The sequence below is a fragment of the Schistocerca cancellata genome, chromosome 1 (genome assembly GCF_023864275.1).
Source record: "Schistocerca cancellata isolate TAMUIC-IGC-003103 chromosome 1, iqSchCanc2.1, whole genome shotgun sequence".
NCBI lineage: Eukaryota > Metazoa > Arthropoda > Insecta > Orthoptera > Acrididae > Schistocerca > Schistocerca cancellata.
Genome location: NC_064626.1, coordinates 1,089,063,511 through 1,089,080,811, shown reverse-complemented (window position 1 = coordinate 1,089,080,811; position 17,301 = coordinate 1,089,063,511). Strand labels below are relative to the sequence as shown.

At 41.4% G+C, this 17,301-nt stretch overlaps 1 protein-coding gene across 1 annotated transcript in view; it reads left to right on the top strand.

Annotated features, from left to right (window-relative positions):
• LOC126091307 (uncharacterized) overlaps positions 1 to 11,589 on the top strand; it is a 579,675-nt gene extending 568,086 nt beyond the window's left edge. The window contains exon 6 of the mRNA XM_049907051.1: positions 11,131 to 11,589. Coding sequence (XP_049763008.1) covers positions 11,131 to 11,233 — 103 coding nt within the window. The 3' untranslated portion in view covers positions 11,234 to 11,589. The remainder of the gene's footprint in view (positions 1 to 11,130) is intronic.
• Positions 11,590 to 17,301: the final 5,712 nt, after the last annotated feature.

The window sequence follows — 17,301 nt, the reverse complement described above, 5'->3', positions numbered from 1 at the left end:
ATAACAAAAAATTTATTAGTGTTCAGCATGTAGCCATATTAACAACTTACTTTGCAATATGAATGTAAAATGACTCATTCAACATCATGACGATTTATAGTGCATATGAACAAATGATGCGTGGAACATAAAACTAGCTATCTAACTAACTACCCAATCGATAATCCAGTTTCATCAGCTAACTCACCTGGTCTACTTTGATTTATCCTCCTTTTTCCTCGTCGGTCACATTAATGTCCATATCACTGCATTTTTAGTGCCAAAAGTAATATATATCATTGGACATAGATATCATTGGACTGAATACCGTGTGCCAAAAGTTGATGTAAGTCAAAACGGATAGCTGGAAGGAGCAAGTTTGCTGCAGAGACATTATCACCGTTTGCCTTGAATGGATCTTTCACCTCCTCCAAACTGCTCAAAGTTGTTTCCTCGTTTTCTATTACGACCTTAACTAAGTTGTAATGAGCACACCAGCCAGTGTTAGACAACATTTTCAAACTTTTTCCTGTTTATTTCTACAAGTACTTCCCATGTGTCTGTAAAAGACGACAAGAATGAATACTTCACTACAGCTCCAAAACTGGTAATGCTAGTGGGAACACACGAGACTGTATGAAGTCCACAAGGAGTGATAAGCACAGGGACTGGACAAAGATTTTGGACTGACTTCTCGTATTTTTCGTTGTACTCGTCCATATACACCTGACATTGACGCGGCACTGTCGTGACCTTGAGTCCTGTACAACGAAATATGCAGCCCATATTGTACCAGCTTTTGACATTCCCTCTGCAGTCCTTCCCGACATAAAAAATAAGGAGGATTCTCGAACTTCCACAATGTTGTCTTCTGTATCAACGTATCTAAATAACTGATTCATTTGGTCACGCATGCTATCATTGAGAGTGCTATCAAAAGTTATTCCCTAATATTTAGCCTTTTTTTTTTGCTGTAAATTTTTGCTTAACATTTTCACCCAAAAAAATTAATTCGTTTTGTACCCCTTTTGCCAAATAAGAAGATGCTCTTTCAACATTGGATTATACTTCGCTGTCAGCTGCACCAACTCTCAGAAATTTCCTCTGTTTTCCTACGAAAAGTCTTCACAATGACCGCAGAAAGCAAGGTTTTCACGGGCTAAAAATAGCGTGCCATCAAAAAAGCGATATAAAATGTTTCTCCATTTCCTGGTATTTATTAAGAATCTTCTGATTATTTTTGTCAATAGAATTATTAAGTTTCAAGCCTCATAGACCACTGAGCGAGGTGGCGCAGTGGTTAGACACTGGACTTGCATTCTGGAGGACGACGGTTCAATTCCGCGTCCGGCCATTCTGATGTAGGTTTTCCGTGATTTCCCTAAATCGCTCTGCCGGCCGAAGTGGCCGAGCGGTTAAAGGCGCTACAGTCTGGAACCGCACGACCGGTACGGTCGCAGGTTCGAATCCTGCATCGGGCATGGATGTGTGTGATGTCCTTAGGTTAGTTAGGTTTAAGTAGTTCTAAGTTCTAGGGGACTTATGACCACAGCAGTTGAGTCCCATAGTGCTCAGAGCCATTTTGAACCTAAATCGCTCCAGGCAAATGCCGGGATGATTCCTTTGAAAAGGCACGGCCGACTTCCTTCCCCATCCTTCCCTAATCCGATGAGACCGATGACCTCGCTGTCTGGTCTCCTTCCCCAAGCAACCCAACCCAACCTCTCATAGACCGTGGCTTCTATTTTTCTAAATTTGATAGATGTTCAGATATTTCATGCTTTGATATCTTAAGAGTCAATTTCCATCATTGACAGATTTTTTTAACGTCCTCAGAGGAAAATAATCGGAAGCAGAGACAGTACACTTTCTTCGTCGATGGTGAGTATAGGATCCATTTCCTTAAATATTTAGTCTCGTTCAAACGCAAATAAAACTGCGACAGGGTTAAACAATGGTGTGTGCACTTCACATGGCCTTTCTACTGAATCAAAAGGTCCCTCCTTGTTTTGATCACTGACATTTTCAATAATCGCAATTCTGATATGCTCTGGAACAAGTAATGGGCAATGTGCAGTATCAGTGGATGAAGTAGAGTCTGTCGCACCCAGATTCAACAGTCTGATTACTGTTGCCTTCGTCTTGGTTTCTCTTAGAGCGGAAAGGTTTTTGGATAAAGATCCAGTGAATGATTTAACCTCTTCAGTCTTTGCTTTTATTAGCTCTCTTTTACGAAATCCAGACGGGGGGGGGGGGGGGGGACAGTTTCATTAAAAGAAAGATTCGCAAGATTATTGTGGTGACAGATCATAGTCTACACGTACATTAACAGCATTTCTTTCTCTCCGTGTGCCTGTAGGCTCGTAGTAGAGAGTAAATACAGGGGATGGACAAAAATATGGAAACAACAAAAAAGTTGACACATTACCATGCCAAAGAGGGTGTAGGAAACCTGTTGGCATTCAAAATGGGTTCCAGCCGTCTCGGAATGGATAAATACAGCTCCCTTATGGCTTTCAAAGGATTTTCATACCATTATTTCTGCAAAGTTGTTGCAAGTTGAGGTAACGATGATGGAAGTGAACAGTGATCACTCACCCTTCTCTCCAAAACAGACCATGAAAGTCAGTAACGTTAAGATGTGGTGACTGTGTCGGCCAGGGGAGATGCGACAGTTCGTCTTCGTGCTCACAAAACCAGTCTGGACGTTGCGAGCTGTCTGTACAGGAGCACTGACGTCTTGGAAAACAGCATCGCCATTGAGGAACAAACATTTTACCCAAGGATATATCTGATCAGCCAAAATAGTCACGTAATCATTAGCAGCAGTGCGGCCTTGCACAGTGACGAAGAGCCCATTGAATAATGCGATATGGCTGACCAACTTGGCACCGAATCCCCCACAATTTATCTCTCTTGGGACGTAAATTCCGTCAGAAGTTGCAAACAGTATGAAATATGATTAATCCAACTAAATAACTTTCTTCCATTGCTTCATAGCCCAGGTTTTATGCCTTTGGCATTTGCATTACTGATGAGTTGTTTTGGAATTCCGGCTCGTCCTGCAATTTCCAGATTATGGAACTCCCTTAGTGTTTTTTTTTTTTTTTTTTTTTTATGGTCCTCTTCAGTAACCGTTTGTTATGATCACAACCCACAATGTCGTCCGCGTTGTGACGAAGCGGATGTGGTTTTCCTGCTTTCCCTCTACAGATAAAATCTTCAGTACACTGCGTCTTGAAACACCAAACACTTCGGCTACTTTGGTTACAGAAGCATACACCATCCATGCACAATTTTCACCCGTTCGGAATCACTTAGCGCCGAAAAATGCACTCACAATAAACATAAAATTGTTCTGGCCGTGAGTGACAACGTATTGAGGACATTGCACATGCTTTGCCAGCATCTGCATTTATGTTTAAGCATGCATTTCCCTTGGTGTTTCTATATATTTGTCCGACCCCTGTAAATACCCTCGTGATCATCAGCGCATGGTATTTTTCAGATGAATTTTTTGTGTAGGGTTTATATAGCAGCTGATAATAGTCAATGGTTCAAATGGCTCTGAGCACAATGGGACTTAACATCTGTGGTCATCAGTCCCCTAGAACTTAGAACTACTGAAACCTAACTAACCTAAGGACATCACACACATCCATGCCCGAGGCAGGATTCGAACCTGCGACCGTAGCCGTCACGCGGCTCCAGACTGAAGCGCCTAGAACCGCACGGCCACACCAGCCGGCGTAATAGTCAATGTCTTCAGTGGATAGATAGATTATTTTTATTTTACTATTTGATAAACAGTTATTTATTTGTGAAAAATCACAGTTTGTAACACATTTAGATATTATAACAAAGTGTTATTTGCTGTAAAATGGTGTAAAGAAAGAAGCTGATGTTTGTTTATGGTTATAGAAATAGAAGTGTCGATTCATTTCTCATGCAGATAACACGTAAAATTTCGAGATAATGATAACTTAATTAGGAAAAAAACCTCAAATATCATACAACAAAAAAATGGAAAAAGTTACGTTAATTACGTAGTATTTCTAATCAAACTTTATGAAAAACGATATGAAATGAAGTTCACATGAAACTCAAGATATTCTAGAGCAAACTATCTGCAAACTTGTGCAAACTATTTGGGTTTTCCTCATTCTGTCTGGAACAGCGCGATCGCTACGGTCGCAGGTTCGAATCCTGCCTCGGGCATGGATGTGTGTGATGTCCCTAGGTTAGTTAGGTTTAAGTAGTTCTACATTCTAGGGGACTGATGACCTCAGAAGTTAAGTCCGATAGTGCTCAGAGCCATTTGAACCATTTTTCCTCGTTCTGACTGTTATTCCCCTTGAGTTTCAAATGGGAGTCGGTGGGAGCTCCCGCAGCGGCTACTGTCTTTATTATTTGATCTCCTAACAAGTTACAAGTTAACGTAATTTTACAACAACAAGGTTCATACTGATTGCCCCCGATTCTGATGTTTAATAGTTGCGTTCTTCCTTTTACGGAAGAAATAATCATGTAATTTCTCTGTAGTTCAGATCTATTATTTATGTTTCACACCGAAACCAGCACAGAGCGAGCACGTCTTCAGGGCGCTGCTTATAACTAGATAAAGATTCATGCGATATTGGACGTATTCATAAAAAAAATAACAAAACTTTTTCTACCGTTAGTTCCAGCGTGTAAAGAATAAATGATTCTGGTGCTGATCTTGATGTCTTCAGTTGATAAAAGCAGTTGCTTAAATGTATACGACTGTATCTCATCTAGTTGGGTTTTGATATTTATAAAATAAATTGTATAATAATTACGTATAGCCTTTGAAAAGGTACTTGCCAGAATGTAATACTTAACTTAAAAAGTAATAAATAACTAGTAAACACTTCACTGCTCTTATTCGGGTATTTTTAATCTTTACTTACAGTAAACCTGTGTAGATGATACAGGTATCAAAAAATGCTTCATGTCGAATAATTGCGTCTAGCAGAAAACTACTGGTTATCGTTGTACAGTTTCTAAGTTTCATGTATCGTTTTACAAAAACTGAAAAAATTCTGAACACTCTCATTGATACTTCCTGTGACCTCTAACTCCGAACTGCTCTTATTTACTTAACATATTTTAGCCTTGTTTGGGGGCCTCTAAATCTCGAGGGCCTCGAGATATAGCCTCAAAAACCAGAAGTCCGCCACCCGCTAAAGTTTTTGTGTTTACTAACTCTAACAGTTAAAGTAATAAGGTAATAATTCCATAGTACGACGGTGGATACAGACGATATCTCTGTGTGAAGATCGTAGCACTGGAGTAAAATTAACTTTCAACGCACATCCCAGTCCCCACATTCCAGATGGATGATCTGACACACTGAAGAGCAGAATTACTTTCTTTATAGGATTATAAATAACTATAACATAAAACCGATGATATAAACATAGGAATTCGTTTCTGGGAGAATAATAAGAGTAGAAACTTGTCACATAAAGAACATATTTCGTAAGTTATTTATTTATTTGCATATTTAACTTGAATTATGTTTATCTAAATGGTATGGAACAAGTAAGTTTACAAAATATGTATACATTAGTTTTGACATGAAGTAGCATATCATGTTTCAGTCCTAAAAATGCAACTAAACTTAATACTAGGTTCCCTATCGAACAAAAGGATTTATCCAGAAGAAATGATTTTAGTTTACAATTAAAACTTGATTTATGGCCTGTCGTACTTTCTTGGTATTCGAGAAATGATCAAACATTTTTGTTTGTATATATATTGCGCTCCTTTCTAAGATAATGTCAGCTTTAGTGACGAGTAATTAAGGTAAATTGCGAAGGTGCAGTTAAAACTCAAAACTCCTTAAGAAGTACGTTCAAGATGACTGTGGGTGAGCACCACATATTACTCTGCTTGCTTCTGTGCAATCAATATTTTCTTTGTAAATGATGAGTACAATTATGCTAGCAGGCTGATCCATTTGTTTTCAGGACTAGCAATTATACGAAGAACAAAAATAGCTAAACTTAACTGCTTCAGCAGCTCAGTAATTTATTACTCCAGTTCAGGTTTTCATCAGTATGTACAACCGAAAATCTGGATCGTTCCACCCTGTTTACTGGTTCCTGTTCGTGTGCTACATCAGTTGTTATTATGACTATTTGTTGTGTAGAATTAAATACCATGCGTTTTCTAAAACTAAGGGAGACTTCATTTTCAGAGAATCGCTTAACAATTCTTTGAAAAACATCATTAGTAATTTCTTCTGTTGCTTTCTCTCTGATAGAATTTGTTAAAACATTAATATAGTTTGCGAAAAGTAGTTATTTTGCCTGATGAACGTCAGGTAGAAGGTCTTCATGTGTATGAAGAACAGGAGTGGATTCATAATTGAATCCCGTAAAATTACTTTCATAATTTGTCCCCAGTCACAAGAATGTTATTTCCTTTTAACCATGTTTGAACTGAAAGTTCCTCGTTGATTAAAATTGTGCGCCGGGGCGATATTCGAACTCTAGACCTTTACCTTTGGTGGGTAAGCACTCACCAACTAAGGTATCGAAGCACGACTCTCGGCCCGTCCTCACAGCTTTACTTCCGCCAGTATCTCGTCTCCTACATTCCAAACTTCACAGAAGCTCTCCTGAGAAACTTGCAGGACTAGCACTCAAGGAAGAAAGATACTGCGGGGACAAGGGTTAGCCACAGCCAGGGCTATATCCTTGGGTAGCTCAGTCGAAGATCACTTACCCGCGAAAGGCAGAGGTCGCAATTTGGAGTCCGGGCTCGGCACACAGTTTTAATCTGACAGCAAGTTTCATATCAGCGCACACTCCACTGCAGAGTGAAAAGTTCATTTTGGAACGTTTGAACAATTTCGGCTACGCGTACACACTTCCCGGACTGACATAAATATCATATGTCACACTCTCTACATCGTTATATCGTAGTTCACTGAATTCATGAACTAACGCTCGCAACGTTACTTGGAGTCTGGCAACAGGGAGAATGAGACAACGGGGAGTCGGGACCAGTGCTGCTACGTCGAGTGCCCACCTAAGCTTGTAACAGTTACATGCATGCCTTGAAGAACGGACACTGTTAACAATATATTACTGTACGAAATAATTCGAAATTAATTCACTGAATGCGAATTCCCTGGCATCAGCTGTATTAGGTAAAGGTCTGATACCCAGTAGTGACACATGAAAATTCGTGCCTGACTAGGACAGGAACCTAGATTTCCACGTTATCGCGAGTGGTCGTCTTAACCACTTTAGCTATCCGTGCACGTCTCACGCCTCCCGGACCGACCCAAACCTCCTTATAAAACAGTCTCCAACCTTATAGCCGAAATGGTTAAGACGACCGCTCGTCAGCGGGAAATCCGGGTTTGTGTCCGACACAAATTTTCATATACTCCCCGGGCTTAAGTCCTTGTGACTTTGATTTGATTCCGAAGGTGAAGGGACCACTTCGAGGCATTCGCTTCAGAAATGTTCCAGAGACTCGACAGGCAGTAGACCGCCCCATTTGCACCATCAACAGAACAGGCTCTGCTAACGGTATACTACGCCTTCCACATCGCTGGCAACGGGTTCTACGCAACGATGGTGACTACTTTGAAGGACAGTAACAGGTGCAAACATGTAACTCTTTTGTATCGGTTATGAATAAATAGTTGCCACTATTAAAGTTCCAAACGTCGTATACAAACGATTTAGGAGACAATCTGAGCAGCCATCTTAGGTTCTCTGCTGTCGTTTATCGTCTAATAAAGTTGTCAGAAGGTAAAGAAAAATTGCAAAACGATTTATAAAAGATATCCGTGTGGTGCAAAAATTGACAATTGACCCTAAATGATGAAAAGTGTTAGGTCATCCACATGAGTGCTAAAAGAATCCGTTAAACATCGATTTCACGATAACTCAATCAAATCTTAAGGCTGTAAATTGAACTAAATACCTAGGAATTACAATTACGAACAGTTTAAATTGGAAAGAACACATAGAAAATATTGTGGGGAAGGCAATCCAAAGACTACGTTTTATTGGCAGAACAGTTATAAAATGTAGCAGATCCACTAAAGAGACTGCCTGCCCTATGCTTGTCCGTCCTGTTTTGGAGTACTGCTGTTTAATGTGGCATCCTTACCAGACAGGGTTAACGGAGTACATCGAGGGAGTTCAAAGAAGAGCAGCACGTTTTGTATTATTGAGAAATGGGGGAGAGTGTGTCATGGACATGATTTGGTGTGGACATCATTAAAACAAAGGCGCTTCTCGTTGCGGCGGGATCTTCTTGCAAAATTTCATTCACAAACTTTCTCCTCCTGTTGCGAAAATACGTAGGCTGAATGAAAAGTAACGCCTCCACGTTAGTTAATTGGGTTTGGATGGGAATATTTTAATAACTAAAACGCAGAAATAATCCTTATATTGTGCTCTTTAATTACCAATATTCACTTATCTACTTAATAACCAGGCAATTGGATACATTTCTGCCAACCATGGTTCAAATGGCTTTAAACACAACATCTGAGGTCATCAGTCGCCTAGACTTAAATCTACTTAAAACTAACTAACCTAAGGACATAACACACATCCATGCCCGAGGCAGGATTCGAAACTGCGACCGCAGCAGCAGCGCGGTTCCGGACTGAAGCGCCTAGAACCGCTCGACCACAGCGGCCGTCTGCCAACGATGAACAAGATTTCTGAAGCCATCACGGAAGAAGTCGACACTCTCTTTCCGCAACCACAGTCTCACCGTTCTCTCAACGTCTTCGTCAGAAGCATAATGATGTCCCCGCAGGTCGTCTTTCATTGTCGAGAACAGATGCAAGGTAGACGGTGCTAAATCTGGTCTGTATGGAGGATGCCGTACGGGGATGAGTGGCACGCTGGTGTGGCACGTGAAGTGTGTGGTTTGGAATTGTCATGCTGCAGGAAAATGCTGTGAACCACACGTTCTTGTGAAATGCCGATTGTGCTGGCAATTTCTCTCTGAGTGATACGATCGTCCCGAATCAACCTGTCAACATTTTGCTTGTGAAACTCGCTGGTTGCTGTCACAGGACGTCCAACTCTTTGTTTGTTACGCAGGTCAGATGATCCCGCATCAACATCTTTAAACTTACTCGTCCAACGACGCACAGTACTCACATCAACACAATCACCTTAAACTGCTTTCATTCTCTGACGAATCTCCTTTGGGGTGACACCTTCTGCTGTCAAGAATTCAATGACGTTGTTTAAATCGCATTGACCGACCGTTTGCGCAGGTTTCCGTACTTTACACTGTAACAACACAAACGTTCAATGCTAAGGCTTCCCGCCAACTGGAGCTGTAGAGAAAAGGCTACGTAACAAGCCAGTATCTGCCGCATACCAATGATGCCAACTGTTGAAGAGTTACGAAGGTGGAGGCATTACGTTTCAGTCAACCCTCGTATATTGTTCACGCCGACCTACATACGGAGAAACGGTCATGATAATAAAATGAGGGAAATCAAAGCTCACACGGAAAGATATAGAAGTTCGTTTCTTCTGCGAGCTGCTCGATAGTGGAAAAATAGAGAATTATTGTGAAGGTGGTTCGATGAACCCTCTGGCAGGGACTCAAATGTGATCAGAAGAGTATCTATGTAGATGTATACGCAGATGCGGAATCGGCACACACCTGCTGTGGACACCTAGAAACACTACCTGCCATTAAAATTGCTACACCAGGAAGAAATGCAGATGATAAACAGGTATTCAGTAGACAAATATATTATACTAGAACTGACATGTGATTACATTTTCACGCAATTTGGGTGCGTAGATTCTGAGAAATCAGTACCCAGAACAACCACCTCTGGCCGTAATAACGGCCTTGATACGCCTGGGCATTGAGTCAAACACAGCTTGGATGGCGTGTACAGGTACAGCTGCCCATGCAGCTTCAACACGATACCACAGTTCATCAAGAGTAGTGACTGGCGTATTGTGACGAACCAGTTGCTCGGCCACCATTGACCAGACGTTTTCAATTGGCGACAGATCTGGAGAATGTGCTGGCCAGGGCAGCAGTCGAACATTTTCTGTATCCAGAAAGGCCCGTACAGGACCTGCAACATGCGGTCGTGCATTATCCTGCCCAAATGTAGGGTTTCGCAGGGATCGAATGAAGGGTAGAGTCACGGGTCGTAACACATCTGAAATGTAACGCCCATTGTTCAAAGTGCCGTCAATGCGACCAAGAGATAAACGAGACGTGTAAACAATGGAACCCCATACCATCATGCCGGGTGATACGCCAGTACGGCGATGACGAATACACGCTTCCAATGTGAGTTCACCGCGATGTGGCCAAACACGGATGCGACCATCATGATGCTGTAAACAGAACCTGGATTCATCCGAAAAAATGACGTTTTGCCTTTCGTGCATCCAGGTTCGTCGTTGAGTACACCATTGCAGGCGCTCCTGTCTGTGATGTAGCGTCAAGGGTAACCGCAGCCACGATCTCCGAGCTGATAGTGCATGCTGCTGCAAACGTCGTCGAACTGTTCGTGCAGATGTTTGTTGTCTTGCAGACGTCCCCATCTGTTGACTCAGGGATCGACACGTGGCTGCACGATCCGTTACAGCCATGCGGATAAGATGCCTGTCATCTCGATTGCTAGTGATACGAGGCCGTTGGGATCCAGCACGGCGTTGCGTATTACCCACCTGAACCTACCGATTCCATATTCTGCCATTGGATCTCGACCACCACGAACAGCAATGTTGCGATACGATAAACCGCAATCGCGATGGGCTACAATACGACCTTTATCAAAGTCGGAAACGTGATGGTATGCATTTCTCCTCCTTACACGAGACATCACAACAACGTTTCATCAGGCGACGCCGATCAACTGATGTTTGTGTATGAGAAATCGGTTGGAAACTTTCCTCATGTCAGCACGTTGTAGGTGTCGCCACCGGTGCCAACCTTGTGTGAATGCTCTGAAACGCTAATCATTTGCATACCACAGCATCTTCCTCCTGTCGGTTAAATTTCGCGTCTGTAGCACGTCATCTTCGTGGTGTAGCAATTTTAATGAGCAGTAGCGTATTTCCTTACGCAAGTGACGAGAGCGCGCCGCTTGGTTGGTTGCAGGTTTGACGACGCGGCCGACATGATGGACGACAGTGTGCCCGGCCCGCTGGGCGAGTCCCTGTCGGACAGCCTGGTGGAGCAGGACGTGATGCTGGAGATGTGACCCCCGCTGCTGCAGGACAGCGGGCACTGGAGCGAGCCGCCGGACACCTTCAGCAGCAGCAGCAGCAGCGCGGGCAGCGCCTGCGTCTGGAAGTGACGTCACAGTGTGTCCGCTGCGAGGCCTTCCTGGAGGAGGTCGTTCTGACTTGCTGTGAGGTGGTTGCGAGTGAGCTGGTCGAAGCAGACGCTAACCTGGATTTCCTAAGGGTGTCACTGCTGCTGTATCGTGAACCGAACATTGGAATCTACGGTTTTATGGGTCTGGCTCTGACATCTGTGTACATGTACTTTCTTTTACACTAACGTCCGTTATTTCGGAGACCGAGAAACTAAATTATAGGACTCCTTTTTTTGTCAGTGACGAGTATTTTATTTAGGTGCAAAATAAGAGTTGTTTGGAGAAGAGGAATGGGCTGCTTGACCAGTAACGTACTGCCATTTGTAGCTTCCATTAGTACCAAGGTGCAACGGAGCACACTTGGCGTTGGAATTCTTTTGTGTAACTTTACGAGTAATTCAAACGACAGATCTGTCGTGAGAGTATTGGCGACAGCGGGAGCATAACAGCAATAAAGTTTACAATAAACGTAACGAATTACTTCCCATTTCGTTCTCGTTACAATGATCGTGACGAATAACTTTCATTCATTTCGTTCTCGAATTCAAAGCGAAATACAATTGATTACAGATTAGTTTAGATATCAAATGAAGCAATATCGTAATACAGCGCCGATCGAGAACGTAACCTCCGTAAGATAGATATGAAGAAAACATCTTTTTCATAGCTTTCATCCGATGAAAAAAAGCAATAATTTTTCGTATAACTACACAACTTGGCTTAATATGACGGAAATATCATCACTGACGCACCTCGCTTTTGGTTACAATTCGTGATATTTTTCATGTCTCCGACGTGTGCGGTTATGAGCTTTCCTGTTAAAATTTATAGTACGGCTCGCGACAGGTAAATATTATAGTCCTTACGTCTTATGTTTTACACAATCCAATATTCCTTTTACTGTGTGCCCATCATATAGAATAACTTTGGAACGGGAGATGTGATCACAACCGAATTTTCTCCTCATCACACTAATTCACACGCAATAACTAAAACGATTGCGGACATAGGAAACATTTTTGGCTCTTAGTTGGATTTCAGCAAATGTATATCCGTTAGCGTGAGATACGAGTTTTGTTAGTCAGATAATAAGTGAAAACACAAGCTGAGTAACGCCACAGTACAGCCCGACCACGACGTCCCTTCGATGACTGACATTCAAAGTGCAAGCGAAGTGCCTCCTCAGAAGAAACGTAGTTTAGCGTAAATACGTGACACTAAATTAAACAGTGTTGTGTCACAAATAATTCCATATAGTTATTGTTCTAACAGTGACATTAGTGTTGTCGGATGGAAGGACCAGAAACAAAAAAAGAGAAGGGAATGTTTTGATAAAGCTTTTAAAGAACAGCTCCGTATACGTATGGTTTTAAGCAAAGTCTATTTAGGTCTCATTTGTAACGATCCATTTCAGACTAACAGCCCTATTTTCTGATAGAATTAACGCTTGTTTTTCATAATAACGTTTGGAAACAATCGTAAGTCTATAGAGACTGATTTCGGATTTGTACTGGATAACATTTATTGCACGGGTATTTGTGGAGGCTGTGCGCACTTCTTTAGCATTTTTGTAATGCTTTTTGTATAAGCTTCTTTGAATCGATTTCAGCGATTACCGTCGTCCTGTTTAACCGGAAACTGTGCGATGGCATGTGCTACAAAATGTCCAGATAACTCAATTATAATACACAGTAAAACGTCACTGAAGACAAAATTACGTCAATTTTTAATCATCGAAGAATTCGTAGCTTTAACTGGTGTTTGTAATGTGTGTTTCATCAACAGCAAAGTACTTGAGAACTGAGTTTTCTACGTGAAGCAATTTAATGTGCGCGCGTCAAAACTCGCCTTGAAACATTAATGAAACAAATGCTGAAAGTTAGGTTTTTTACGCAGCCTGCGTTTTGTTGCGAGAAGAACTGAAGATCATCATTTCTCTCCAAGAAATGAAATTTGACGAAATGAAATTCTCCTTTGTTACAACAATAGTTGGCTACAATAAATATGTCATAAAGCCTATTTTTATTTTTTTCAACTGAATTTTCCTTGCTTCTCACACGGGAAACTAGAAAGAGTGCTGTGGATCCTGCAAGTTAACTGTGCTGTTCTTGTATATATTTGAAATAAATCTTTTTATTAATTAACTATGATTCGACTTTGCCTTACCTCAAATAAGTTATTCTGTAACTGTCTAAAACATTTTTTATGCTTATCGTTATTTTCAGCAATAAATCGATTAGGAAAAATGTTGTATTGGAAGGACGAACTATAAAGACGTCTGTCAAGCTCCGCTCTGCCGCGAGAGACTGCGGCACTGAACCCCCCCCCCCCCCTCCCACCACGAGATGGTGTTATCAGATAGTAATTAAACTCAATTAAATCTTGACTTTTTGGTTTTTGATATTAACAATCGCCCAGAATAGAAGCAGAATATAGTACGTATTTATCAATCTTTTACCTGACTGTCTGTTTTAACACAATCGGATGTAAACAAAACAGTTAAATACACATATAGCACTTTCCAGTGACACTGCTTAAGCAGAACGCAATTAGAAAGTAATGTGGCCGTACACATACAGCTTGGCATGCGCACGTAGCTGTCCATATACAGATCCCTTACGTACGTACCATTTCCAGAGACACGTAATAGTGCTGTACGAGTTTCGGACATTCGCATTACTTGTTCGACACATGCCTGCGGAGCGGAATGTCAAACTTCTCCTGGTAAATTCTTTATTTGTGTGGCCACAGTGGCCGTAGTTGCTTTATAATTCTTGACAGTATTTTTGTTCTGTCGTTTCAACTACAAACCCTACCTTTCTCGCATTTATGTAACTCGCGAAACAGCAGTCATCATTGACTACAATTGGCAGCATATGCGGTGTTGACAGAAAACACGACGTAAACGAAAGTTTTGAAAAGAAGTGTACTGGGGGACTTGGAGGTAAGTGACAAAAAAAGTGCATGAACTATTTACAGAAATGATATTTTAATCATGCATGCTGCGAAAAGACAAAAAAAAGGAGAGACTAATGGCTATGGGAACATACTAAAAAAGTACGAGGGTAAGTCAATTATTATCGGCAATTCAGTTATATTTTTATTTATTATGGTAGTACTGTCGTTTATGTCTATGACGCATGCTTTGTTTATTTCTTGTTATATCTTTGCAATTTTCAAGCTGCTAGGTTAGTTTCGTTATCGCTGCCGTGGTGTTAATCATGGCTGCTCTGCTGTCAATTTGCATCAAAGAAGAGCAACGTTCAGTGATCCGTTTTTGTGGTCGGAAGGCGTATGAGGGGCCGAAATACATCGAAGACTTTCGGTTCAGCACGGGAACAGTGCTTTGCCACAACAGAATAGACTGAAAAATTCCGGAATGATCGCACAAGTGTTACTCACGATGAAGGAACTGGACAATCGTTTACCGCCACAAACGAACGATTGAGCGTTCACATGAAATGATTCTGTTAGGTAGACGATTAACTATTGACGAAGTGGCACATCGTCTGAAAATCAGTCACTGTTCTGCCTACGAAATCATCCACAACAGACTTGGGTTTCATGAAGTACGTGCAAGATGAGTCCCAAAACAACTGACACAGTTGCATAAACAAACGCGCTTGGACATCTGCAAAAAACGAGGGACAACTTCTTAGACAGGATCATTACTGGTGATGAAACATGGATCCATCATTACGAGCTGGAGAGTAAGCGGCAGAGTATGGAATGGAAACATCCAAATTCGCCGTACAAGAAAAAGTTCAAAACCCAACCGCCTGCAGAAAAACTAATGCTTACCGTTTGTTGGGATGCACAAGGTCAAGTATTGGAACATTATGGGGAAAGGGGCACAACAATAAGCAATGTACGTTACAGTGAGATGCTTACTGCCAGGCTAAGGCCTGCAATTAGAAGCAAAAGCCGAGGATTGCTGACAAAAGGTGTTGTGTTGTTGCACGACAATGCTCGTCCGCATGCTGCTGCCCACACTGCTGAAACGCTCTAGAAACTCAAATTTGAGGTACTGGATCATCCTCTATATAGTCCCGATCTTGCCCCTTTCGACTATCACTTGTTTGGTCCACTCAAAAAGGCATTAAGAGGCCGCCGATTTGCCTCGGACGAAGCAGTGAAAGAATCGGTGCATTCCTGGCTCGCAGCTCAACAAAAGAACCTTCTTTTATGAGGTCATGAGGAAGCTTGTACAACGATGGACCAAGGACGTTGAAACGCAAGGAGACTACGTCGAAAAATGATGTTCTTGTAAGTTTCATATTTGATTACAATGAAATTTTATAACTACTTTGCGGATAATTAATGACTTACCCTAGTAAGAGCGGAAATACGCATTCTTTAATTGAAATCCAATAGTTTCTCGCAAACCAACAACGATTCAAGTTGTGGTAAGATAGTTTTTCTTTTTTTCAGTTTTATTATTTACAGTTTCCCATTAGTGGTGAGGGATGGTAGCGGTATAATATACCATTCTTCAGCTTTTTAATAAGAAGGTAAGAAATACGTAGGAACTTAATGATCAGAATGTAAACGGGTTTCTTGGAAAACTTGATAAGATTACAATTTTTTGTATTCACATATTTCATTAACCCTCTGAGCTGAAGAGAAACAATATATTGCTGCTAGCCCAGCTCTGATAGGCGAGGTAATGATATAACACAGAAGAAAGAAAGAAAAAAATACTCTCATCACTGCGAGTGAGTATATGACAGGTCTATCTCAGTTAGGGAATACATTTTCTACCGTAGTTTTGTGTCAGTGTAATGATCCTTTGTGGAAGCCATTCAAATAATCTGACAGACAAACTCGAGTGCAGCTGGATGTAAAGACTCACACCAAAAAAATTAAGTTTGAAGACTTTCTTTTCAATGGAGAACTCGAATACTCTCCCACTTGACCACGAACTAGAAAGTGACTCAGAATTTCGACTGAAATGCAGAAAAGAACAAACACAAAAGAACATAGAAAAGATCCTTTTTTTATCAACAGCGAAAACGGAAAATACATTAACTTCTCATGTAACTACAAAAATAGTTTGTCATTTATCCCTCAAATCAAAGAGAGAATTGGAGAATGTGGAACATGCATTTAGGAGATGTGCAACCGGTTGTACCTGGCTTGTATTCTACAGATGAAAAAATGTGGCAGAGAGAGAGAGAGAGGGGGAGGGGGGCAAGGGGACGGGTAAGATTCCCGGCCACCAACGCTTGTAGCCAGCAAAAACAACAGAGCAACAATACTTACGCTAATCTAAACTACACATGACTCGTCACAGTCAGCTACACGAAACAGTTCCAACTCCAATCCCAAAATCCCAGAGATGCAAGACGTCCGTAGTTCCTCAAATGGAAAGGCTTGCACAGTACCGTGAATCCCATGAGCATATAAGTAAAATTAGGCACAAACAAATTTACCATTAGATCTTCGCGATGCGTACTTGTGGCCCCCGGATATCTACTCACTCCTTTACAAAATTTATGTAAAGTTAAATTATATTAAATAATCTCCAAAATTCCTGAAATATTTGTCATTTTTCAGTCTATAAGCACGAAGTACGTAAAGCTTCTGATGATGACACATGCAACAACAATCATACATGCTCTGGTCTAAACTACACACGCACTCATAACAGTCAACTACACGAAACAGTTCCAGTTGCTTGTCCCAGACGTGCAAGATGTCCGTAGGCCCCCAAAATAGAAAGGCTTGCACAATACTGTGAGCCCCACAAGCAGAAAAGTAAAATGAGGCGCAAACAAAATGAGCATTACATGATGGTGACACATACATGTGTAACGTCCCCTTAGAAAAATTAATGAATTACTGTGCTGGTAAGCCCCAACATTACTTGATTTTCAAACAGCTGAGCAGAACTGAACGTACTCAGACATTTCGCATTTCGCTCTTTACCTATTCTGATCAAAATTAAAATG